The sequence below is a fragment of the Alligator mississippiensis genome, chromosome 9 (genome assembly GCF_030867095.1).
Source record: "Alligator mississippiensis isolate rAllMis1 chromosome 9, rAllMis1, whole genome shotgun sequence".
NCBI lineage: Eukaryota > Metazoa > Chordata > Crocodylia > Alligatoridae > Alligator > Alligator mississippiensis.
In genome coordinates, this window is record NC_081832.1 from 63913555 (window position 1) to 63941344 (window position 27790).

Here is a 27790-nt window from a genome sequence, read left to right on the forward strand (position 1 = left end):
TCTTCGTAGAAATCGTCATACACTTATTTTTAAAAAGTAATTGGTTCACAGGTATTAACAAAAGATAACACCGCTCTGTCAGTCATTCAGTGTTCAGAAGCAACCATACAGCAGGGAACTAATTTAGCAATATTATGCAGAAACAGAAAGGAATATTTACAGTCCTCTGACAAAGAGCTCTAAAAATTGATCTTGGTTTCAAGCTTCTAAGGAGTTACTACAAAGAAGAACAGAAAAAGAAAATTAAAGACCTATGAAGAGACCTTGACAATATTGTAATCTGGGGAGTGTTTTCTTTAATATCAATAAGGCACACTGCATATCAATCTTTGCAATTATGCCTAAATCAAACACTCATATTTACATTTCTGTGGCAAAGTCATGATTGGATTGATCTGGTCACATCTGTTTATTTATCCAATTAACTAATCCCAAAGAGACCAAGATTGCAGCATTTCACCTGATGCAGGTGGTACTGAATAAATACTGGCACAAAAACAAGAGGTACCCTAATGGTTTGCTGCGTACTTCTTACAGTCTCTATAAACTCCAATGGATAACTTGCCAGCTTAAGGACCCACCCATCCCAAGGTTCACAACCATCTAATTTTAAAAGGAGTGGGATACTTGACCATGAAATTCAAAGCCATCCCTACTCTAAGGTTTTATTTACACTAAAAAGTTTGCCTGGAATAGCTATATCAGCTGTTCTGATATTCTTCCTTCCTGCTTATTTCACAAAGGTATTTTGAGGGCAACCAGTAAGTATTTGTTTAGTGCTTCACAGATGAGAAACATTAAAGGTATTTTTTCTAGATATAAAGACATTTCCAACATTTTGGGAGCAAGATCATATTAAGCAATAGGAAGTTTCTTTTTCATTGGAATAAAATTATGTTAATTTAAAAAGTGGCCAGAATGAACTGTAATAGTCCTATTTAGGGTCAGGTCATCAAACTATTGGCCTTATAGAAAGAAAAGAAACTCCCACATGCTTTGTATATTTTCAAGATTATTTTCTCTAGTATTTGCATGGTGCTATAGGGGATCAAAAATAGAATAATTTTTTCCTTAACAATTTAAGTTTCTCATTAGATGGATTCTGATTTCCTGTCTTTTTCTTCCCATTCCTATCTGCCTCTAAAACCTAGTCCCAACCATACTTCCCAAACTTGTAACTTCCCAGAAGCTTGATTTTATTTATTCTCATTTGTGCAACAGCATCAATAATGAAGTCAGCATAGACTCTGTCAAACCATTGTTGATGACCTCACCGTAGGAATATAAATACAAGAGACATTGACTTTGTGTGACTCCTACATCATCATCAGGCAGGTTTTAAAAAAGTTGTCTACTTTTCATAATGCAGCCCACAATAACCAGGAGTAGCAACTGATGAGAAAATCCAGTTCAGCGTCTACATCTCCAGGCTGGAACATGTTAAAATAGCCATCAGATCTCCAGAGAATTTAGCTGCCAAAACTCAAGCAAGTCTCAGCTCGGTAAGATTTTTCAAAGGTTATGGATTTTCATAAGGAAAGTTTCATAAGGTGGGAAAACAATCCCACTCCATGAAAATCTGTCTGAATTTGGCAAAGTCCAACCTTGTGTCAAGTTTCAAGTCCCTGCTAAAAGAATGGATGAGCTAAAGCTTCTTAAAGAAACAGCTGAGTTTATATAAGCTAAGAATGTTTAGTTTATATAAAATAATGAATTTTCCCAAAACTCATTCTTAGAAATGAATGAACATTTTCCCTAAAATTTTCTCGAGAATTTATCCTCTGGTATCCACCTACCATAGGAACACAGACTGAAAATAAGAATATAATAGGAAGTGTCAGACTACTTTAACTGTAGGCAAGTCTATCAGCTTCAGTCAAAAAGGCAAATCAAAATGAGGACTCAAGTAATCAATACTCCCCGGACTCTGAATGTTCAGTGCTCACAGCAGGCCCTTCAATATAGAGATGAAAAGTGTTTGCTCTTCTGCCAAGAGACTCCCACAGGAAACAGCATAAGCAATATGATGCTAAATCAGGTTATGCTTTTGCTTAAAAGGAAAGCAGAATGCGCTAACTTCAGCAGTCAAACCAGTAGAAAGTGTTGTTTAAACCCTTATCAAGCTAGAAGCTTTACATCACTAGCTTTAAGGAACAACTTAAAAATCCTCTTGGGGGAGACAGACAAGCCTTTACTAGCCTTTACTAGACAACGCTATTTCATATGGCAGCTTCCAGCAACTGCCACAATACAGTAGAGCCCGAAAATCTACATTAAAAGAGAGAGAGAGATGAACCACCCCTTCAGGTACAAGGTCTTATGTTCAGTTACTAGCATGTAGAGCAGGGCTGACCAACCTTTTCCTCAGCATGACCGCATTTAAACATTAGACATTTTTTGCAACCCCAAAATGATGCAGACACTATCAACAAGGAAGGAGTCACCAAATTTCCGCTTCTGTGTCTTGCACTCCTTTCATTTCTCGTTCTCATCCTTGTTATTAGTGTTACTGCTAGAGCTCAAAGCAGAAACTTGTTGGAGAAAATCATCCATGTTAGATTTATCAGTCATGTAAAACACCTTTCAGCCAGTTGGTATTAACATACTGAATTTACAACAGCTTCCTGTAATGTACAGGCACCTTGAATCGGAGCTGCAACTGTCTTGCGTGGATGAATAATGTCATGCACAAGAGCTGCCTATTTATAAACAGGAAAAATATTTATCATAATCAGTTGACACTGTCAAGCATCTTTCAACCCCATTTTTTATTGCTATGATCCCAAATGGGGTTACAACCACAAGGTTAGGAACTGCCGATCTAGCGTATTTGGGGTTTCAGTGCTCTAACTCCCTTAGTTTATAGTCCTCAGACAGTCAGATACTTCGTGTATGTGTCCACATTAGGTAAATTTTCACCAAATGTTTGAGGATTTTCTCAAGAACATACCCTTAATATGTCGCCTCTAACAATGACCATCAGCTTAGAGGGTTTAGCTATTAGGTGGATCACAAGAAGTATTTACATTTCAGTATGTAATGTGAGGTAAGCAAATCCTGCAACATTTGGGTCAAGTGGGCTACAAAAATGTGAGTGGTAAAAGGAAGATACAATGCACTGTAACATGTACGGTATCTTCAGGAGTACAGGGCTTTTCCCTGAAACAGTCCCAACACCTGAAATGCCCAAGAACTCCTGTCTACAATTCTGAAGAAGGTACAAATAGTGTGTGTGTGTGTGTGTGTGTGTGATTACACAAACATTTTTCTCATTAGGGTTATCTTCTGCTACTAACTGGTACGCTGTGTGACTGCTTTGAATGACAAGGCTTATTATGCTCTTTACCCCTTGAGGTAAGACCAAAGCTTTTAGCTCTGTAAAACCCATGGCCCATGTTCAAAACCCCATTGACTTAAATGGGGTTAGTTATATACATTCTTGTTTCACTGTAGCAGCCACCAGCATCAAGAACAGGAGTATTTCCAAATGTGTAGTAGAAATATTGCTCTGAAGGCTAGAGCTGAGACCACTAGGACTTGGGAAGAGTGTCTGGACACTGATTTCACTCTGCTTTCACTCTGCTATTCATGATGGATTACCATGACTTCTCTCTTTCTGGAGCCCCAGATAGGTCCAAGGAAGCTTATCAGGAGTGGGAAGAGAGTGTAGACAGATGACACAGAGGAAAATCCAAAAAAGTGACTGCAGCTGCAATCAGAAATGGAGAAAAAAAGCTAGAAGCCAGTATTGTGCAGGAATTACAATGTGCATGTGTCTTCTTGTACAGATTGCCAGCAGCTTTTTACTAGTGCTGTGCCAGTTGCCCAAATAGTTTGGGGATGCATATATTATTCACCACTCCACTTTTAAAAGCCCCATGGAGTGTCTTCATTTATCTTGTAAACAGCTTCCTAAGTATCCCTACAAGACAGCTCTATTGATCACCTATGGGCTGCATCTTTTTAATGGCTTTTCATGTTGGCAACTCACCCTGTTGATGGGATAACATATATTACCAAAACAAACCAACGACAAGAAAAAAAATCTACTAAACAGCATTGTCAATAGGTCATGAGCAAAGATTAACTCTCTCATTTTCGGGATGGGAAGCTAAAGACCATATGGGAGAATGGTGGGTGATATAACACTAAGATACAGTAAGACATGCCATTGCCTATGCACATATCTTTGGCCATGAGCTGCACAGAATCATATTGTGAAATTTGCTTTGAGTTCTCTGTTGAAACTTGAGATAGTTCCAAGTTTTGCTTTCTGGAAAAGCTTGGGGTGGTAGGATCCAGGGGTCTGGCTGTGGCCTAACCTTTAATTAAAATGAATATAAAATGTAAAATGGATATGCAGTCAAAATAAGCATTCAATCCACATAGAAGATTTCAATAAAAAACCACCAAGGAGCCAGCATCATTCAACAACTTGTGATCCTCAGTGGAGTTTTGAGGATTTAATCCAGTAGCATGCCTATGGTTCTGTGCTTTGGTTTGAAAAGTTTGCCCTGTTCTAAAATTATCTTTACATCTAATAAACCTAATTACCTGGTATCCTGCAGGGATCTCATAATTAGATCTTATGTACCTTGGACCCTACTAAGCTGCCATGTAATTAAAGAGAAGTCATATGACACTTTAAACATTACTGATGTCCTAATAATATTACTGTCTGGATTTAGCAGAGTATTATTTAAAGCTTCCTTCTACTGTTCCATTGCAGGAAAACATGCTGGACCAAATAAAGATGGAGAGGTTAGCATGCCTTTTATCATTGTGTTGATCAGTCCTGATGCTGATGGCTGGAAAACTACTGAAAACAGCTTGTGTAGGCTGCATGTATCAGGTCCTCTTAAGAAAAGAGATTATTTTGCATACACATTCCCCAAAGAGATTCTGGGGTTTTGCAATAAAATCTGGATGACAAGGTTCACCCCTCCCCCCAACCCCATCACTAGCTCCATGACAAAAGTCCTTTTATCTTTGCTGATTAGCATTAGTTTGGAAAATATCAATAAGGTTTTAAAGCTGGTCTCTGATTGCACAAAATAAACCAGACAATCAAACTGGAAAGTGGCAGAGAACAAAGGGAGAGGAAACCAACATTGATTAAAATGAAGACTGATCTCCTGAAGTACTTAGTGGGTGATGCATGCTTCCACCCACTCTCTTCAGTATTAAATTTCTGGGCACCTCCTGCCAAGATGGATCCAGTTTGAACAAGATCCAGTTATTTTCACCAAGGTTATTAATCGCTATAGCTCAAAAAATCAACGTGTGTTGTGTTAAAAGGCAATACCATGTCTCCATTCTGGGATCTGCACCTGTTTAAGCAGTTCAAAAGGGCCAGTCTTGGCACAAGGAATTGTGGGCACTTCACATCTTGCAGACAGAGGCTTCACATGCTTGTCAACTTGTGCATTTTAAATGACAAAGCTGCAGTGAATTTGCTGGTGTAGACTATTTGATACACCCAGGAGGCCAGAGTTAATCTAACCTATTTGGTGTTTGCCAAAGCCATTGGCACTAAAGGTAAATGTTCCTGAGGAAAAGGCCAAGGGCAACTTCTATTACATGTGCATTTCTGCCAGGCAGCCTCTACAGCAAAAGGAATAAAGATAAATGGAATCGATTCTCGCTGTGTAAAGTCAGTGGGCATCCACTCAGCTATAAAAGAAGTAGGTTGTGGCAGGGGAGGGGTCCCATTATGTGAGCATGGTTTGAATCCAACTGTATTTTCACATCGTACTGGAAACTGTTGCTTTTATCAAGAATCTGTGTTAAAACTGGGTTAAAAGCAAAAAAGAGCTGCAAGGGAAAGAAAAATAAGCATAAGTAAGCAAAAATAAACATTTTTAAATACAAGGATTTATATTAAAAAAGAAGAACCCTGAGTTTTTCAGAACTACTGAACTACCACATCTCCAAATGCAGTCAATGACAATGTAGGGGCTCAGCACTTCTGCAAAGGACGCTTAGGAAACCAAAAGTGTGAAAATAACAAGTGAAATGATTTACCATAAATTAACCAGGAAGGGATGCTCCAGGCCCTGCATAATCTGCAGCTCTTTAAACACATTTCGCACTTCATTACGCTCCACGCACTTCTGTTTGTTCATGTATTTCATGGCGTACATTTTCTTGGTGTCATTCTTCTGCACAATGCAGACCTATGCGGAAGCAAACCAAGGCACTAAGACGAAGGTGGAATTGGCAAGAGAAAACAATATAGCACATTTGTACAGGTAAAGTGTGGTCACAGAAGCACCCTACTGTTTGCTATAATGAGATTCATGCTGCTAAGTCCCAGCTCCACACAATTAAGATTTGATCTTCCACATTACGTTATAGAAGAATAATTGTTATTCTTCTAATTGGGGACAAAGCTGGGAGGTCAGGGAGTCTCAGAAAATCCCCAAATCACCCATTTTCCTTGTGTCACATGTCATTGCCCCTCAGAGAATGTGGATTTGTGAGGAGACGTGTAAATAACTGAAAAAATTAGATGTAGACTAACTTCAAACAAAGCATCTTTCCAAACAAAAAAATTAAGAAGCTTTTAAAATATAAACTTCTTTGATTTTTGGCTGAAACTATTTGCAGAATTTTGCATAAAGTTTTGGCCAACCTGACACTGCATTTTAATGTAATTGCTGGAAAATTTCACCTCTCCCTGACTGTCAGGCATGATCTCTCTACAGGGATTGACAGACCCTTTCTTGTATGGACCAAGTAACCCACCAATATCGTAACTTCTGGCAATTCCAGACATGGGTTTCCTTACAGAAATCACTGTAACAGGAAAGAAGGGGGAGAGGACAACAAAGCTAATACAGTGTTTAAATTAAAAACGTGGCATTTCAAACTCGCCTCTGCTCAATATTCACTACACACTGCAGTGCTGCTCTTGGAGAATCACGATTCTTTATCAAGAAGACATCACCACATTCAAGTTTACATCATGGTAATCTGTCTTCTGAGGGTATACACCCATTCAGCTGATTTGGTTTATCAGTAACTAAAACTTAATATCCTGTAATATAGTTTGGGGATTCTGAATAGACGAGAAGTCAGCCTTACACTCTTCCCGAATTATTAGGAGTTGAAGTTCAGGTCAGACAGAGCAATATTCCATATATCTGCAGTGAGCTCTCAAAAGTAAGCCTTTTTGATGTGCGTATTCCTTGAACTGCTACAGGCTTTGTCATGCATGCAAACACTACTTCTGTATTCAAGAAGCTTACCTTTCCAAAGCTGCCTTTCCCAATGGCTCGCAAAATTTCAAAATGGTCAAAAGTAACTGCAAGAAACAGCAGATATTCATACATTAATCATCTGATCTACAATTTGATTTTGTTCTAGTTTTTCCCTGAACAGAGACTATTGTGAAAAATGAAAGAATTTCTCGGCAATTCATTCCTCTGGTTGATAATGGACAGCAGGAGACATGTAAAGATGGCTCTTTGTCACTCACAGTAGTTGCATTGATTATGTTGTACTCTGTTCGCCTGCGAAAGCAAGGACTTTCTTGGGATTTTACACATCCCTCTTTAATGGCATATGAGGCAGGAAACCGTCATCCGAGCCTTTTCACACCACCTCTCCCACTGAGGACTTGCTTCCACTGAGGTCAAATATGAAACCATCCATGTCATTAAGTATCTATAGAGTTTGATGATTATGAAACAAATACCTGACATAGGAGCCTGAGCTCAGAGGGTCCTTGTGCTTTAGGTAATTGTTATGCTAATTGCACAGCAGAAGACAACACCACCAAAAGCTGCAAACTTCGCTGTCATCCAGCACTAAGCATGCCTGGTCTCTGCATAACCAGGAGACTCCGACCTACTCTACACACTTTTATGGGATGCGAAATATAGTCAAAAGAAGGAAAACCTAATAACCATTTTATTTCCCTCTTTGGCCTCTGAATAGTGATAGAGTACTGGGCCATGCTTCCCCAGCTGCCTCCAGGAAGTATATGCAGGTGATTCTCATAGCAGTAACTAGAATGAAGCATATAGACTGAGTGCTTGTGATTAGCCTATATATCAGTGTGTATGTCACCTGAAATGACAAAGGGATTTCTAGATGGGTAGCATATGAAGAGACAAATTAACCCAACCTCCCATCGTCTTGGAAATTGGGGTGAACAACAGTAATAAGCACGTTTCAGGACAAGGAACTGAACGCTAATTTCAAAATCATGGGGTTCTGGCTAGGGCTTGTTCATGACCCCATCTGGCACTATACCATATAGCCATTAACTAAGAACAGTCCATGCCAAACCAGAGACCCATTCCTTACAGCAGCTACTGATAACTACTTAAAAGGCACTTAAACCTCATTAGATGGCTGATTTGAGGCACCAAATGAAGGCTGCTGATGGATTTCTAATAATGCATCAGGTTTAATTAGCATGACCCCTAAATGATCAAGCACCATGGAAGTAGAGGGCCTGAAATTACAGAGTTAATTTGCATTGTTCATCCACTCATTTCCAATCAATTAGTGCTTGGACAGGAGAGGACCATGTGCCTGACCTGCTTTGCAGAAAGCCCTTTCTAAATGGAACAATACAGCCCAGTGAGGATGTCCATGATGGATTCAAACTGACAGGGAGCAAGACACTTGATTACTCATTCATGCCAGTTTTTTCCTGTTGCACCACTAGCCGCGGAGCAGGCTGCATTCTAAATTGTTCCGCACTTTAAAAGAAACAATACCAAACTTCTGCATTGGGGTCAGATGACTTTTTTTCTTTACAAAAAGTCACTTGCAAAATATTTTATTTATAAAGCGAGTTTCACACAGCAGAAAAGTGCCAGGTTGACAGCTCTAGACACTGAAAGCCTCTGTTTACCCACTGAATGCGGGCAGTGGAGGAAGCAGTAGGGCAAGTTCTCCCCACTGTGGCTCCATCATTGTGCCACTGCGATGGCCTCCAGGGGCCCAGAGGAGAAGTTGTACTCCATGCTGCCACTTAGTCAGTGGCCTCTCTGTTGAGAGTAACAGGAAGAAAGCCAATTAGTGTTGACTGTTGTGGTGGGGGCACATAGGAATTGGAGAAAACTGGCTTAGCTTTCTCTCCATGCTCCACTCAGTCCCTGAATTCTCTGCTGAGACTGTCAGGAAGAGTGCCAGCTGTGAGGCTAGCATTTTATTAATTACTGTAGAAGACAGCTTTCTCCATAGTGATCATCCCCGTTCTCTGAGAGTTCACACAGTGAGGTTTTAGACACAAATAAAACTGGATTTTGCTTCCACTTCAAAGGATTCAAACTCTTTCTTGCAAACCAGTATTCTCGTGTCATCATCATGATACAACTCATGGCTTGTGTTAAGTATAAAGTGTGCAGTGCTTTACCACATTGTACAAACACCTGAGCAATCTCACCTGGGAAGGTGTCACATCAACCTTTCATGCTTGTAGAAAACCAAAGAACTCTCCCCTTTGCAATAACCATCCTGCTTGCATTTTGTTTGAAATCTTACAGGAGATCAGAAGGAAAATACCTTGCTTTACAAAGCAGAACAAATGGATGCCCATACTGAGCTATCGTATCTGTTTGGTGCAGACAGGTTAAGTCTTTTTGAGTATTTGCACTGAGATTTGTCCTAAAGGGATTAGGTGTCAAATTCCCTATAGTTCTTCGGAAATCTTTTCTGAGGTGTCTCATTAAAACTAGAGATTAGCAACAAAACAAAATCCGAAATATACCTGGAGAAAATAGTGGCAGTCTTCTTGGGCTTCACCCAAAAATCAAGGTCTGATTCAGCAAATTTACACCAAGTTTAAAATGGTGTCATTTATGGTACCACAGAAGCCTTCTTGGGCTCCCTATGTGTCCAGGTTCAACACGCTGAGGATATCCCTTACTGTTTCTTTTCCCAGATGGGAGGTTCCAGCCAAACCTGTCACAGGAGAACTAAAAGGGCTGACTACAATGCCATAGATGAGATTCTTAGTTAACATCCCTTAGTCTGCACTGCAGACTACTTAAGCACTGTCTTATTTTCATGGAGGTATTGGTGTGTGAATACCTTCTGTTCATGTCTTATTAAACTTTCTTCCTCCTTTGCCTCTTAGATCAAAGGTTGCTTTGGGAAGTCCAGCTTCTCGTGATTGCCATCTGCAATGAATATAGTTCAAACCTTGAACTGAGCTACACAGAAACCAAGAGCCATTTGTTCCCCAAACACTTTATCAACTGAGATTTTTTCAGCAAGACTGTTGTAACTCACACTTCCACTGCAAAAGACACATTCTCCCCCACCAAAGATTCATACAGGATAACAGCCAAATTCATGTTTGGTCTGTGACAAAGAACAAGGGCATTTGATAATGACCATGACAGATGCTGACTGACATTAGGCTACAGCTTCACAGAGGGAACGTCTACATGAGATGCTAACTGCACAGTAGCCTAATAATAATGTGCAGTAGCGTGCCAGGCACAAACCGTGCTAATACGGTACTGTACAGTAATATTAGGCTACTGCGCAGTAAGCGTCACTAAAAACCTGTGCACTGGTGGTACTGTGCAGAAGCACAAATTACTGCACATTGATTTAGTACTTGGTTACCCAAGTACTAAACTTAATGTACAGTAATTACGGTGCATTAAGGAGCGTGTAGGACACCCTGTATATAACAGTAGAAGCAAATCAGAGCAGCATCAGGATTTAAGTCCTAACTGGACTTTACACTGTTTAAAAAGAAGATCATATGGAAAGAAAACATGGCAGTAATTTAAACTGATCTTATTTGAAGATAAACCATGTTAGAGAATTTACCATGCAATATTGTGGAGACTGGTATTGGCCTCCAACACTGACCAGTATACATAGCTCCAGAGGAGGGTGAAAACACACACACAACAGATGGTCACTCTTTCATTTTGAAATTTCTTACTTCTCAAGAGACCAAATGCACCTACAGAAGGAGGTAATCTGTGCTGAAAGCAGCCTATAAACCATATAGACCAGATGAGTCCAGTGGTATTTTCCATTGCTGATTTTTATTCTTCTAGAATATCTTGGTCTACCTGCACACTTTTTTTACTACTTACTTAATAGACATGAGTAAATCAAAGACTGTGACCCAAATACATGAAAGCTTTGCACAATTCTATCGTGTGCATTCCAATTTTACCATCTGGGTTATGCCACAGTCAGGCCACCTGCTTAGCCTGGTCCCATCAGGCCTTAACATATGAAAGTCTAAGAACCTCTGAAACCTAACCACAGCACTCACACATGCACACTCTCCAGCTGCTTTGCCCTTGTTTTGATCTGTAGAACATCTCATTAGGGATGATCATTCTTTCTCTCTCTCCATCCTACCTACATTTTCATATTTTCACAGTGGGTTAATCCAAAAGCCTCACCCCTAAATGCTACTAAGCTTTGCGTTGCTAAATATCTGAAATAAAGCTTAAATCATTCCATTTGGACCCATGTTTGCACAATGCAAATCTTAATTCAGTTCTTTTTAGATATAATTGGATAAATCCTTCTCATCAAAGAAAGAATTCATATGATCATATAAGCTTGGGCAAATATTCTAGGTTCAGGAGAGGTGGCAATGTATATACAGCTATACAGCTGTGTATACAGTTAAGAGCACGCTGAATGATATGCCTGAAACATTAAGCAGAGATTTGTAGTATGTCACATTTGAATACAGATTCAAGGGGCATGATACAGATAAAAATGAAGGAGCTAAGGAAGCCTGAGAAACAGCCTCATGAAGGACACATCAACCCTGACAAAAGCCTCATTAAAATCCCATCTATTAAGTAGCAGTCACTACTTGAACGGGTGTATATTATCTAATATCTATCATCCAGTCATTCATCCCACTACTGCAAAAGAAGGATACAGTGTGTAATGGCTTCCATTCTTTCCATAAAAATATATTCCCACTTTTAATTAACATCAGTGAGAGTTTTGTGGATGCACCAATGAAAAATAGGCTTAAACTATGTATCTAGAGGAAACACACTCTCTTTATGAGCATATCATGACTTTATTTCTGACTCATTCAGAAAGTTTCCCCAAATTCTGACCACTAGTTTGAATCCAGCCCAAGGTCAGTCATGAAAAAAAGCTGTTACGATCTGAAGACTGGAAAATGACCTGAACCAAGTTAACTCCATTCCTACTGGACAGATGTTTCATGGATGTCAAAGTCAAAAAGGACCACTACAAATGTATAGTCTGACTTCAAGTACTAGTTCTTGCTTGGTTCAATTTCAATAGCTGTGTTTGAACTAGAGCATACCTTTGAAAAACATTCCCTCTTACTTGAAAAGATTTTCAGTGATGGAGACTTCACAGTGACCCTTGGTAAATCATTCTAATAATTAATTTGGATTACTGTTAAAAATGTACCCTTCATTTCTAGTAAGAACGTATCTACCTTCAACTTCCAATCACTGATTTTTGTTATACCTTTCTCTGATAAATTTCAGAACCTTCTATCATCGAATTACGACTTGTCATCTGAACAAGCTTGAATCAAAGCTGTGAATCCTAAGGATCTGATGCTCTAACAACAAAGCAACATGAACTCCAACTATAAATGCCAGCACTACAGATGGAAATAAAACCCATGACCAATATGATTTTTAACAGAGAAACTAAGGACTAAATGAACTTAAGAAGGGGAGAAGGAGGGGATTGAAGAATCTGTTGGCCTAATCCTGCCTCCACGCAGGTCAGTGGTAAAATTATCTTCAACATCATATGGAATAGAACTGAGCCACTGCTGAGTCACTTCGAAAATCCTGTCCTAAACTATCTTCTCACTAACGAGGTCACGGTTGAGATGCACTGTGTGGGGCAATGTGCAGCAATGTCTACGCTGTGCTAGTTGGGTGGATAAGGAAGAAAGCATTCAGCATTTCATTCTGCAAGGTACTGGGCTGCCTCAGCTTCTCTTGAAATGAGCAGGAGCAGGAGGAGATCAATATCCCACAGAAAACACTTTATAGGATGGGCTCTTCTGTCCCTCCAACTTTCTGTCAGTTGGGCACCATTTACCATCACCTGATGGACTAATGTCATCCTATTTTTTTTCCTTTTCATTCAACACAGAAGCTCCCACAGCCACAGAATAACCCCGGCCCTTTCTCAATGGTGTACAAGGAGTGGCATTTACAGGTCCAGTCACCAGATACAAACAAGCTACACCAAGTACAGGACCAAGGAGCAGGGGACAAAGGCAGCTGAGACCCTGTTCTCTCTCACTCCCCAATTTCAAAGATTTCCAAGGCCATAACAAGTACTGATGGAAAGCAGATCAAATCAAGCAGCCTCTGAATTGCTCTGGCAGAAGCAATTTAATAAGGACCAAAACACTGGCAAGGGATCAGCTCAGGCACGTTGTATGTTCCTTCTTGTCCGTCTTGGTCCCCTTCCTGGTGTACACCACGCCGTAGCCCTAGAAATTCCAGTTCACCGAGGGAGCTGTGTCCAACCTCTTCCAACCAGGAATGGCCCAAGTGGGATGGAGCCAAGGGTGAGAATCTGTCCCTTAATATACGTCCTGATCCTGACTCTATTAGAACTTGAGATCACCTTGCAGGACTATGACCTTACCTTGGTTAATACATTTGATTTAAAACTAACTAGCTGTTATCTGAGGCAAAGCATTCTTAGAGTAAAGGATAAAAAGAGAGTAATGTAGTCATCTCATTTCACTTGAAGGCAAATCAAACCTCTGGAGAAATCCATTTAAAAGAAGAATCCAAATGCCATGTAAAGCAGTCACATAAGAGCAGCAACAACTCTGGAAAGTGATTCAAGGGGCATTATTATTATTTCTGGCGCGTATCACTGTAGTGCCTGGAATCCTCAAATGAGATCTAGACCCTGCTATGCTGGGTCCTGTTGCACATATGCATACTTTACAGGCTGAATAGGAAAGCTTAGGATAGACAAAGGGAATCCTATTATTACTGTTATTCTACAGGAGAAGGGAGGACGAAGGCATGGAGAGATTAAGTTACTTGCCTCATGGTCATAAAGATTATGGCAAAGCAGGGAATTGAATCTGAATCATCTGCACCCAAGTTTACTTTCTTTACAGCTCTTGGCTTTGCAAATTCACCATTTGCACTGTTTAAAGTGCCTGACTGAGCATGTGCAAACAACTCATTCTTATTTAGCAAATTAAACAAAAAACATTCAGAATATTTAAATCATGAATTATTATAATATACATTCTCTGCTAAGTGAATGAGTAGACACAACTTCATGGGTTTGTGCATTTGTATGCACACTATTCATATTCCTAACATCTTTCTTAAATGCTTGCTTCCTAAATAGAGGAGGGTACATTTCTATGGCATCCCTTGACAAAAATGTAAATTTCTCCCTATGGGAAATATTAAAAGATTTCTGTGAATTACAGCCCCAGCAGAGAGAATCCATTAAAGATTTTTAGTCACTGATTAGCAATTATTGAAATGGCCAGTGTTTCCAGCCATTAATCAAATTCTATAAATACAAAACGCCTCTCTCAGCACAGCGGATACTTGGGTACTCTTGAAAGCAATGCAAAAAAACCCAAGCCCTGAATATATTAACAAAATGGTATAGATTGACGAAATGAGTAAATATCAAGCACAATCCTTGCTTGTCACAGCAACTTGGCAATGGGACTGAAGATTACTCTAAAGAAGACCCGGATACAGAATGAGTCATACCCATCATTAGCTATGTGTGTGCCTGAAACTGGACAGAAAATGCGGGAATTGGAGAGCCAGACCCAAATACTGCATAATATTTATAGGGTTTTTGTCCCCATGTGCCTAGTTAGGATCAAGGTCCCATTAATCTAGTGTTGAGCTGACCAAACCCCAGAAGCTTGGTTGTGAATACCTATTTTCTTATATACCTTAAACAACAATAAGCCCCACTGTTTTGTATTTGCCTTTCATGCACTATCTCAGATGTCTCACAAATAATTAATCTGACATACATATTTTTGTCTCAGTTTTCTAGATGTGGAGCTTGGGTCAGAGAGAAGGTTCAGTGACCTCCAAAGGTCAAATAAAAGAGAAATCACTGGGTAGGAACGGGATCCAGAAATGATTATTCCTAACTGTTAGATCAGCAAATATAGAATTTGCCAGACCACTGAGCACAATGAATGTCCTGGTAAACATAGCCTCCATTTTATCTTATTCTTGGGCTCACCAGCATCTCTCTTCCTTCAGTGTCTTGGTACCTACTGCCAGTTCTTAGCTGACATATATCACTAATGTTGATGCTAATGTCAGGCCAACAACGTGAAGGATTAATTATTGATGACATGAAGCCAATGTACTGAATGAGCGTCTTAGGAGAGAAAAACGGTTCTTTTTTTTCTGAATGAATCCGGAAGCTCAACAACAAAAAGAGAAAACAAACCATACCCTCCTTCCTCTGGCTATACCTTCCTATGCATTATCTCAATTGAGAAATGATGTTATTTTAAAGAACTCCAACCAGAAGCCGTTCAAACATTTGACTAGGTTTTGTGAGTGTCCACAGCATATAATGCTTCCCTGCCTAATAACAACTGCATAGTATTGATAGTTAACAGTTTTCATTGCAGCTTCCCAAAATAATCTCCTAACTAACACTCTCCTATCTACCTCTCTGTTCACTCCTTTTCCACTTCACCAATTTTTCCTTTCCAAACCTCCAAGGATTATGGAAGTAACCAGTTATGGTATCAGTCATTTTTTATGCATCTATTTCTAACTCTCTGTAGGATGCAGGGATTGCTATGGGGTCATAGTAGGCCCTCTACACTATAGGTTAGAAATTGATAAATGGCTTTATCCTTTAATTCATTAAAGTTTGTGCTCTTGGCTCAAATCCTTTGTTTCTCACATTGCTCATCTCTAGCTAGATTTACTTGGGTTTAATTTAGATCTCCTAATCTCCTTTCACTAGGATGCTGCCTGTAATATTTTTTAGTTCAGTCTGGCTTTGAACCCAACACTGAGAGACTGAAAAGCAGGCATTGGAAAGCCTGAGAAATGTAGCCCCAATTTATCCCAATGGAGGCAAGATGTTCTGCTTTTTGGGCTTGTATCATGTGTTCCTAGCTTTTTAAAATTAGCACACAGCTTGACTTATCACAAATTAGTCCACTCGTGTCCACAGCCTAACTCACATTGTGTAGGATCTCCTCCAGGAATAATCCCATTGAAAGCAGGGGAGCTGTATACTCCATGTGACTAAGGGTGGCAGAGTTTCGCCCTAAATAAGGAAATTATAGGGTCTAATTACTTTATAAGGAAATTATTGGATCTAATTACTTGCCAAAAGTAATTTATCATGCAATTGATATTCAGGATCTTGCAACTGCTTTTGTGCTTTCCTGCTAATTGAGTCCAACAACATGTGGAGGAAAATATATTTGAGCAGGCAATTATCTGATTTGAAGATACACTTAGGGATGAATTCTGTGAGGGGTAGAAGTCGTCCCCTCAGTAGTAACTGAGTGCCCTGAGCTCGCATTGATTTCTTTAGCACTCCAGAGATAGGAGGATTTGCTCTGTTATGGTTTTTTACAGTGCCCAAGACCCATTCTTCTCCTTACAGCACAAATGGAGTGACAAACCTAGATGGGGTTACAACAAAGAGAGGGGAATTGATAAAGGTAGTCATCAGCATGGATAGGACAGAGTGAGATGGAGCAACGATTACAGTTATAAAGCAATCTAAAGCTACTTATGAGCTCATGGTTGTCTTTCCTCTGGCTTCCAAGGACTGTAGATCAGGCCTTTGATGAGATTTAGTGAAAACAAGACCCATTGAAAATACCTACTAATGAAAACAATGTGTTTTAAAAATCATCATCAAATGTAAATTAACTTCAGAGCTAGAACCATGCCTTTAAAGATTAAATATGCTTATTTTATTTGATCATCATATTTACAGGATTTATAGAAAATGCCTACATGTTTGCATGTTACCTATTACTATCCATTTCTATTGCAGTAATACCTACAGACCAAATTAAAGATCACAACACCATTGTGTGACCCACTTTTAAGCATGCTTTAAGACAGTGTGGCCCAAAAACTTATGATAAAAAAGAACAAAACACATTGCAAAATATCACCACAGATATCTATTGTAATCATGGGTGGAAAGCACTGGGTTTTAGCTGTTTTGGACAATCAAACATGGGAATAATGATTTATTCATTTTGCAGCCACTTATAGCTCCCATATTTGGGAGAAGAATATTAAATTGCCTTTAGAAAGACACTGGGATATACTGGACAGAACAGTCTGCTAGGAATGTGAAAAAGACACCTGGCTTTGAGTTCTGCATCTGCCAACAGATTGTGATAGGCTTGATCCTGTCCTGTAGGAGTGAATGGGATGTTTCCAAATGGAAACAAGATCAGCTCTCACTGAATCTAGGCAGATCACTTATATTCTATCTGTCTCAGTTCCCCTAACTGTATAATAGGCATAATTATGTGGCATGTCAAGTGCACCAAGAACTGGCATGTCAAGTGCACCAAGAACTGGGGATGAATGGCTTTGTCAGTGTATTTAGCATGACCATAATGATACAAAGTTCCCATGACCAGAATCCACCTTTTTAAAATCATCCACCTCAATGTTAGAGAACTAGTGTTTTTATACTGCTATGGTATGTAATATAGACATTAGATTTCACGGACATTAGGGCTGGAAGGGACCTCGCAAGATCATTGAGTCCAGTCCCCGAATATAGCGTGATCTAAGACAGCAACAAATTCAAGGAATACTCTACGTGCTCAACTCTATGCAAGAACTTCCAGTTCACTTACAAATGTATGAAAATAGTTCCCTGAAAAGGGAGTGATTTTAGAACATGCTTAATGCTTTTCAGAATGGAGCCCTTTGTCTGGAAAATAATCCCCTAGGCTTCCTCTGGTGTCCCACCGCTTAACAGTGATTATGAATAATTCCAATACATTTAATCCCTTGAGGTGTGATCACTGATGAGGGAAAGTCCCTTTTTCTCAATTTGTCAACAGATGAAAAAAAAAAGAGTCTGGCAAACCATCTTCAGCTCCCTCTGTGCAAAAATGAAGTTTATTTCCAACCTATGGGGACTTTTTACCATCTTGTACCATCTACACTTTTCCCAGAGCCTGACAAAGGGACTTTGATTCCTGAAAGCTTGCAGAAAAGGACAATTTTCTTGCCATTTTCCAGTTGGTCTAATAAAAGGTATCATTTTGGAACCAAGGGTTCTAGTTTTTTGTATGCAAACCTAGTGAACTTTTTGGCCATGGGGGTACTACTGCTTGACAATTGAAAAGGGCCCCACTCCCTTTGCCATAAAAGAAAACCTACATTTCTTATAGGTGTATTTATTTCTTCAGTCATTAAAAACAACCCTCAGCAAAGCCTTGGTGTTAAGAAAGGTGACATGCACACAAGTGAGAGAGAGCCAGCAGGAAGAGACTTCTGTTTGTGACAGGCAGAATCTCCCACCCAGACCACGTCACTCCAAGGAAGAAAAGGGAAAAATCAGTCATCTATACTGCTGAGTCAATCCTGCAACTTATTTATGGCAGATGCTGATACCAAGTGCTTGAACATTTAAGATTAAAATTTGCAAACTCCAGGAAAACCTCATACTGAAGTCGGTTGTCCATCATTTTCTCCAATTACTTTAATGCGAAATAACAAACAATTGCACTAATAATTTGGGAGCAAGGCCAAGAGCCACTTTAGCCAAAGTGGAGGTTACTGTTGTCCATGCACATATCCAGCATTTATTACAGGTCTAGCAACCCAATGTACAGTAATGGAAATGGTGCATCATGTTCTCATTATGTTTGGAGGATATCATCATAAATTAATTCTCCAAATAAGGTCAGAGGTACAAAATCTTGTCTAACGTACAGCACAGGCATAGGCAACTGGTAGACGGTGCACACGGGTGCACGTGCCCCCCGACAGGGCTGGTGCTCCCCCCAACGGCCGACACTGCTACTGTCAGTAGGGCTGGTGCCCCCCAACAGGGCCGTCGCTGTCGGCAGCTTCAGGGGGAGTCCCCCCTCTCCCCCCCAGATTCAGGAGACACCGGTCACTCATGAGCACAGGGTTTGGAGGGTAGAATGGAATTGGGGCTACAGAATCGGGATAAAATGGCTCTAGATAGCAGTGGACATACACTGCTGCACAGAATTGTTTTTCCTTTTAAAACAGAGCAGCATGTTTCACCAGTCACTGTGCACTGCAACAAGCATACTCAGAGGCCAGCCAGATACTCCCTTGCAGCCATGGTGTGCAATCCCAGACTCTCTGAGAGGGATCTCCCGACTACCAGGCTGAAATTCTGCCCTTCTGCTCCATGGTGGCACCAGAAGGGTAAACAGCTGCCTTCGTTCTCTTTTCCCCGCAGCAGCACAGTGAAAGGCTGGTCCAGCCTTTTGCTCATTGCTTTGAGGCAGCCCTCCACATCCCATTTCCACATCCACTAACCATGGGGAGGTGAACTGGGCTCATGAAAAAGCCCATCAATGTCATTCCTGATGGCCGGGGGTAAGATTGCTATAGGAATTCTTTTTACCTGAAACCCATGCATGCAATCCCCTATAACTCTCCCATCTTTTGACACCCTGGAACTACTGAGTTTGTCTCTTCAGCTAAGATGCATGCAATGTGCTCCTTCATAGGCTTCCTGACTGTTCCCTATCCAGATCACTGCACTGACCTCTCATTTCATCTTTCTGAGCTGTTACTGTAGTTGATGGCCAAGTGTCTAAGTGAGCACAGCTTGTTACTGACATGTGGTTCCCCCCCAGCAGTCCTCTTGTTATAAACTAGACCAAGAACCAAACTGCAGCATCAGCAAAGACATCACTAGAAAGAGTGGGTCATTGCTAAGCTGCTCCTGTGAAAACACTGAGAAAAACACCAGTTTATCCAAATATAGATCTCAAACCTGGTCATAACAATAAAATAAATTCACTGGAGTGTTATATGTGTGTGAAGTGGTATAAGGACAAGGTGGGTAAGCAGTATTATAATCCTTGTTTTACAGATAGATAAACTAGGAGAAACTCAAGCACAGACAAGCCAAGCAAGCTGTTCAAGGTCAAACAGCACTGGCAGAATCAGGAATAAATCTCAAAGCTCCTGACTCCCACTCATCTGCTGCAGCCCCTAAGCCAGTGGTTCTCAACATTTTCTGCCTCAAGGCACCCTTCATTGGACTCAAGGCACCCTCCATCACTTTTAAGAATTGAGTATCACCCAATTAAAAAACAAATTTATATATTACTGTATAGAGCTTTCCCCCTTGAAGAGGAGCTGAGCAACAGGGGTGGGGGATTGTTCAGGCAGGGACAAGTCTGAGCCTTCATTTATACACTTAACTTATCTGCTTATCTCCAAACACCTTGTCTGTCTCCTCACACCTCCTGGTACCCTTCAAAGGATGCAGTGTCATCCCAGAGTTTCCGTGTACCCTGGTTGAGAAACACTGTGCTAACCTCTAGCAATATAGGATTCAACATGGAGTACCACTAGGTACCAGAGGCAGGTACTGTCCTTAACCAGTGTAATAACAAATCGGTGCTCTGATCCATGCCTACTATCCAGCTTTACTCCACAGGTAATAATGACTCTCTTCCTTTTTGAATGGTCTAATTAGTTCTATCTAGTTCAACTGCTCTTTACCAGCTCTGCTGCCACTCCTCTTTGCTTTACAGGTTTACTGCCCATTTCCCCTGTTTTTCAAGTTTATATCCCCCTTTTTATTTACATTAGGGATGCCCAACATCTAAGGGCCAGTGGCTCCACACCACGTGGGCCACACCAGAACAAGCTTTGGGCTGCCTGGGCCACATGTTGTGTTGGTTACCCCCACACAGCATCGTGACACTCAGGTCCCCCTGGCTGCAGACTCCCCTGGCACCGTGGGCTGCATTGCACTGTGCTGTGCCACTCCACCCTGCTCTGTGGTGCAGGAACTGGAAGCCAGAGGACGGAGGGGGGAGCCTGCAGACAGAAAAATGGAGAGCAGCTGGGTAGGAACTTGGTGGGGGACACACAAATTAACCTCTCTTAGGCTACCTGTAGCCCAGCAGTTGAACAGCCTTGTGTTACATACTGGAATTAAATAAAAACAATTATTCTCCAGGGTATTTAACTTAGGCTGTATCTTCTTTCCAGATTTGAGGAATGCCATTTTGTGTCTAAAAGCTTGTCTACAATCTTTCTTAACTATATAGCTGGTCCAATAAAAGACATAATCAAACCAAAGAAGGAAATCAGGAAGCCGGAACTGGTTCCGTGACTACTGCCCTCTCTACACATGGAACAGAAAGTTGGGGCCTAAATTTTTCGTGATTCCATTGCATGTACAGCTCCAAAAACTCCTGCCTGTCTGCCTTTTTAACATATAACGTTTTGCTGCCTCCCATCATGCATAAAGAGTGTGGAAGGTTATTATGAAGGTTGAAGGAAATTTACCGTAAAGATTTCATTTTGCAACTGATAAATATCAATTATATTTCATGTCACTGAACAAAACTGAGACCCTACAGAGGGAGACAACATTTACCCATTTAAGTGCCAAGATCTTTCAGTATTTGATTATTTTAAATGTCTCAGACAATTGTAGTTTATAATGACAAGTGACTATCTTCCGTCTTTATTTATATATTTTTATCTATGCTTTCATGTGGCATCCCAAGTCTCAGTTAATAAATCAACTCATATGACAGGAAATAAGAGCATTTTTCTAACTCCGCATCTATACCCTTGGCTGGACCCTGACACTAGGTATTAAGGCTAATACTATGGCAATGCATTTGCATTTTCATGTTCTGAGCTATCGGTGCTGAGTGCTGGTTTCATAACACTAGCTGCTATGGTAGTCTGGAAGGGCAAATTTATCAAGAAGCTCCAATACCATTGTTGCTGGCTGGCATCTCCAAGAACCTTCATCACCGAATGGGCAGGGAAACACCCTATGCCCAAGCTGTTCTCCCACCAGCCTTAAAACCATCACTCCTTGGTTGGATTTCCGAACTCCAAACAGGTACTCTCCATCTTCAAAACTGACAGTCACGAGAGGTCACCCACAGGCTCCCAATGACCTTGTCACTTCTCAAAACCATAGTTCACATGGTCTCCCAATACCCATCTATAGGATGCACACGTATAAACCATGTTGGTGTTTAGCAAGAGCAGTGAAGTAACAGTTAGTGTGTGCTGCTGTGTCCACTCTTGCAGGCCTTAGCAATCCTGCTGAATGTTGTTCTCCCAAAAGGTAACAATTACAGCATTCTCTTACCTTCCTCACCGTCCTCAAAGACTGGTGGCTTGCTGGAGGTGGTTGCACCCATAGTGAATTTTGCCAAAACCTCTCATGAAATTACATCATCTTGGAATGAAGAGATGAAGTAAATGTTACAGCTAGCTTGTACTCAGATGATCTCTGGTACTTTCTGCTTGTATGTCCTAAGAAATAAAAAAAGCAACAACTCGCCATCACTAACAAGTGCTAAATTATATTTTGCTGTCTGCAAATTGACATATATATATTATATAAAATTACAAGTATTATGGCATAATTATTCTTATACCACTTCCTTTGCTCCCAATATATACTGCATGAAAATTAAAATAAGAGATAGATGATGTATGTATAATCCATGGAAGAGAAATTCTGCCGTAAAGGACAGGTTCTAAAGGAGACTGAGATATTTTAATTTACATTTTAGAGTAAAATGCAAGTATTTTTTTTCTTGGTAGCACCCACTAGAAACCCAGCTAACAGGTTCCTTGCCGAACCAACATTGCTGATTCAATTAAAAGTGACAGAGCTCTGCATATAAGCTTACAAAAAAGAAATCATGAAATAATACTGGTTGAAGAAGATTATAGGTATGATCTTGAAACCTTTAATTAGTCACTGCCCCTCTTGAGATCAATGGCACCTGTGCCTAAGTAAATACTACTGGATTAGAGCCTAAATAGTTACTACTTTATTCCATTCTTCAGAGGGATGAAAATTGTTCTGAAGTTAGAGGTGGCAATGTATGGAGAAGCAATACATGGAAGGCAAACGGACAGAAAATGAAGAGAAAAACAGAAAGAGCTGCACAAAAAATAATAGCAGCAAATGATACTTAGAAATTTAGAAGGCATAAAAAACTCTTTGTAGAACAAGAGGCATTAGTGGTTATACAGAAATGATGAGTTAGACAAGTGTGAGATCATTTTTCACACTAAAAAAGATGATGACTGGGGCCACACAAAGGCCCGTGGGATCAGACTCTGCACTGGCCAGGGAAACTACCATGCATAGTGACATGAACATGAAAGCAAACAGGGAAAGAGGGGAGGAGAGGTATCTTTCCAAGAAAGGTTTCTTGATTGGAGTGTGATTTACCCATCTGCAATTGATATAAATTTCTTAAACAGAAAGAGAAAGCAGATTTACATGCACACATGCACTTGCACACACACCCTCCCTCCTTGATTACTTCTTACTGTCTTATTGTCTCTCCTGCTGTCTTCCACTTTCCCTGAATATGGGACTAACTTTTTATTTTTTGTCTCCACAGCTTAGAGATGCTCCAGCCACAAATTCACATCCAAACTCAGGCCCCCCCCAAAAAGCTTAACTTTAATGTACTTTAATGTGAACACTTTAAAGCTTAACTTTAATGTCAAAAAAGCTTAACTTTAAACCTGTACTTACATCTGTTTGAAGCCAAAAGTTAAAAACTGCATGTTTTTGTCAATTAGGCCTGAATGACATGGACTCAACTCACCTTAGTTTGGTTGGGGATTTTCCTGACATTTCGGATCACAGGGTCAATTCCAGATGTTTGGTTCACCCTGGAATCCTAATTTCATATTTCACATGACTGAAAAAATCTCAGTGAAATGAGGCAACAAGATGCTTGTGATTATTACCATTGCCTTTAAACTGAATGGTCTGGGCAGTCCATGCAAATGCTAAGCAAAAAGAGGAAATCTTTTTAAAGCTAAAACTTCTCTTTGGGGGAAGGAGAGGACCAGGGAATCTGTGGGAAGGGCACTTTCCTTTCGCTACAGCAAAAAGCAGCTACGAGAATTGGTACTTCATTTCTCCTAATGAACTAAAAAACCAGCCCCTGGGATGTTTGACATTATGATAATGGCCATCAAACAGGATCCCATCGTGATGTCCTCACATTACAGTGAAGCAATCAGCAGCAACTGTAAAAATCAACTGCTATATCCTTTATGAGCATTTGTTATGTAACACTTTATAGTTTCTTATTAACTAACATCTTTAAAGTACTTTGACATATGGACCCTGAAGAGGGAAGCAGGTTTTACTTTTAGTTAACCTGATTTCAGAAAGTTTTGGAAGCATAATGCCAGAATTTACTGTACATTAGTCCTCTAAAAAAATAACACAAGAAACCCTAGTCTTTAGCACACACTTTTGTGAAGTTAAACAGCAAAAAGAGCAAAACATTGTTCCATTAAGAGAATCAGAAACCGGTATCTCCCTAGAGCTTAAGTTATTTAGATCCTTTATTAATTACCTTTGTGATCAAATCATTAACAGAACAGGAACAGCTGAAATGACCAGTAGAAACTATGCCTTACAATTAGAAACTACTATTTAGCCAGCATGTTTATAGACATGAGAAATCCTGTCTGTTTTTATATCCAGACACTGGAAGACCTTGGTGTTTTATCTGTGTCCGGTTATTTTATTAGAAACTGCTTAAAACAGGAGATAATCCCAAATAACTCCTTGACCATCACTTCATGGGCTTTAACTCACTGGGCAAGACCTCAGGAAGATGAAGAAAAGGGTTAGACATTTATATGACTTATCCCATCAGCATTTATAATAGCTACAATACTCATTTATAAAAGGTTATAAATTCTCATTCGGCAGGCCACCAGACAACAACTGACAGCATGGGGTTAGGGAGAAATTCCCCTATGTTTACCTTATTACCTAATTATTAGGGAGTCAGCATACATCCCTGATCCTGGCAACTCACAGAGCTGTCATACCCGATTATATGGACCCCTGGATCTGGTCCTCAACTCCCTGCCCCGCAGAAACAGCACGCTGCTCTAAGCCCCCTTCCCAAACACTCATTCACAAAGTTCAGAAGGGAGAAGACTGAAACCTTTGCTTCTAACCCTCTGGTGCTGTTCCTTTAGCATGCTTGAATTGTAACCTCCAGGCTCAAAAGGTTTGCCCTACTGCAGAAACGGACTAAGTTATTGCCTGAAAAATGTAACCGTTCAAAGCACTAGCCAGCAGTGAGACTGCCTGCTCCATGCCAGCACGCTTCAGATCATGCTGAAAGCAAATCAGTGAAGGGATGATGCAGTTACTGGTCAAAAAATCTTAGGGAGTTAAACAAAAGAAACCACTTACCTTGCCGAGTGGGGAAGAAAGCAGAAAACCAGACTGATATACAGTAGCCTGGACTAGACAGCAACAGCCTGAAGCCGCAGCTCAGGAGGAGTATCGGATGTGGCACTGAGCTGCTATGCAGTTTGGGGTGGGAGGTGAGAGGGGGTGTTTCTGTGAGGTTGGGGTTTGAGGCAAAGGGACCTGGGATCAGAGAGGAGATCCAAGCCTCTAATGCAGGGAAGTTCCCTTTTGCAGATTGCAGGAGGAGCTTGCAGCAGTCACAAGAGGGGAAATACACCAGAGAGCAGGAGGGAAAAGACATGCGAGACAGGAGGAAATAAGGTTGAGGGGAGAATAAATAGGGACCACTACTAGTGAGGTAAGAGAAGGCAATAGCTCTAGGACGTGCCAGACCTCTGCAACTGTAGTTACTGCTGATCAAATTGGCAACGGTTCTTCAGCTGCAGAAGCATCAAAGGCACATTGTGCCGCTTAAACACTTTACAGATCAGCACTTTTTTTTTTAGAGATCCCATAGTAAGACGTTACACACGTCCTAAGAAAGGACACTTTCTCTGATCCCTCTGTTCTCCACTCCTTTTAAACAGGATTTCCCTCCCTCTGCCCCCCTTCCCCACAACCTTACTGGAAGCAGTCTGGCTGTTTTGAATATTTTTAGAACATGTTTACACACACGCACACACACACACACACACACACAAAATATGCTATAGAGTTTCCTATTGATTTTAAATCAGATAAAGAATTCATGATCTGCAAACCAGGCTGATTTCCTCTTGGCTGTTCCCCAAAACAAGAAATCACCCCCATCTTGCCTTCTTTAGAAAGGATTTGATCCTAAAAGGTTGTTGAACATGATTGCCCCAATCCAGCATCGCACATAAATACAAGCTCAAACTTTAGACATTTGGGGTACAAACTGATTTGACTTTAAATGGGACAACTGACATGCTTAAAAAGCAAGCACGTGCATTAAGTGCTTTTTAAAGGATCAGGATCAAAAGTGTTACCCAAAGCTGAGTAAGGTGCTCAGCACTTTATATGCTCATGCCCAAATGACCTGTTTCTTCCCAGGTAACCAGCCAGCTCCTTAAAAATTCTTGTAAGGAAGCTGACATCATGGTTCTTCCAATATTCATTAAACAGCTCTACTTTATCCTAGTGCATAAAATGCTGGTGCACCCTTGCTGCTTGTACATCTCTGGAGCAAGACAAGAATACCTGGTTGTTATAATCAGCAGTAAAGCTGAACAATTTTTTTCCCAGTCAAATCTCCAAAAACTGCAGTTCTGGCCACACGGGAAATACTGTACTTTTAAATTCACCTAGACATGAGGGGTCAAGGGAATTTAAAAGCCAGAGAAAGAGTCCCTCCCTCCCCTGCATAAGCCCAAGAAAGCACTCACCATGGATGGGAGGACTGACGGGCCTTGAGGCTACATCTTGCACCTCCCAGAAAACTGCCCTGACCAGAAGATTGTAGGACATTCTGGGGCTCCCACAGTGCTTCTGTTTGTGGTTGTTTCAGTTTGTATAAAACATTTAAGTATTTGTTCAGTCAGAGAGCAAGAGTGCATGCATGAATGCTTCTCAAGCTAGTGGTTAGAGACTCACCCAGGAGGTGAGAGACACCTGGGTTTCAGACCTTGCTCCAGTGAATGCTTAATCATTTATGCAAAGTGGAAGCTGCCTCGATGGGAGAAATGGAGACCTCCCCACTGCCACCCAAAAAAGTTATAATATGTTGGTTAAGGCATTCTCCTGGGAGAAGAGGACTTAAATCCCCCATGCAGAGAAGGGAAATAAATGTCAGCCTCCCACATCTTTGCTGAGTGCTCTAATCACAGGAATGTCTCCCCATTCAGAAGCTTTACTGTCTTCATGCCTTTGCTTTTTTCTTAAGCGTCAGAAAAATCAACTTTTCATTTGGGTTAAAAGGGATGCTTTGGGCACATTTTGACAGGGGGAAAGGGGTGTAGGGAATGACCAAAAACAAAACAATTCTTTTTGGCTGATTCAGTCTGAACCAATGTTTCTATTTTTTGTTTTTATTTTCCAGTGATTGCTACCCCCCCCCACCACCCCCATTCAAATGATTAGCACAGCTCAAGCCTGTTCAGGGGTAGATCTGCAGCAATGAGACTATCTGTCTACTGTCTGAAGTCAATATGAGATCTCACTCCTGCCACAGTCTTCCTTTCCTTTCATATTTACCCAGCCAGGGAATGGGGGCAAAAAGAGGCCAGTAAAAATTCATGTGGTACACACGCCATATATGCAGGGCATAGCAAAAGCTACCTCTCCTTCTCTCTTGTCCTTTCCTCCCCACCCCAATGGCTCACCAACGCCAGGACAG

General features: G+C 40.7%; 1 protein-coding gene across 2 annotated transcripts in view; it reads right to left on the reverse strand.

Moving 5' to 3' along the window:
- The window catches only part of STK32A (serine/threonine kinase 32A), a 70713-nt gene extending 43751 nt beyond the window's left edge, over positions 1–26962 (reverse strand). Inside the window, exons 1-4 of one of the 2 annotated variants that reach the window (XM_019478341.2) lie at positions 26841–26962; positions 22327–22493; positions 7251–7306; positions 6025–6176 (exon numbers count right to left, since the gene is read on the reverse strand). In XM_019478341.2, the coding sequence (XP_019333886.1) occupies positions 6025–6176; positions 7251–7306; positions 22327–22378 (260 nt within the window). In that variant the 5' untranslated portion in view covers positions 22379–22493; positions 26841–26962. Of the gene's footprint in view, positions 1–6024; positions 6177–7250; positions 7307–22326; positions 22494–25434; positions 25851–26840 lie in introns of those variants that run through there. The other variant, XM_006265029.4, reaches the window with a different exon arrangement.
- Between the last annotated feature and the right edge of the window lie 828 nt (positions 26963–27790).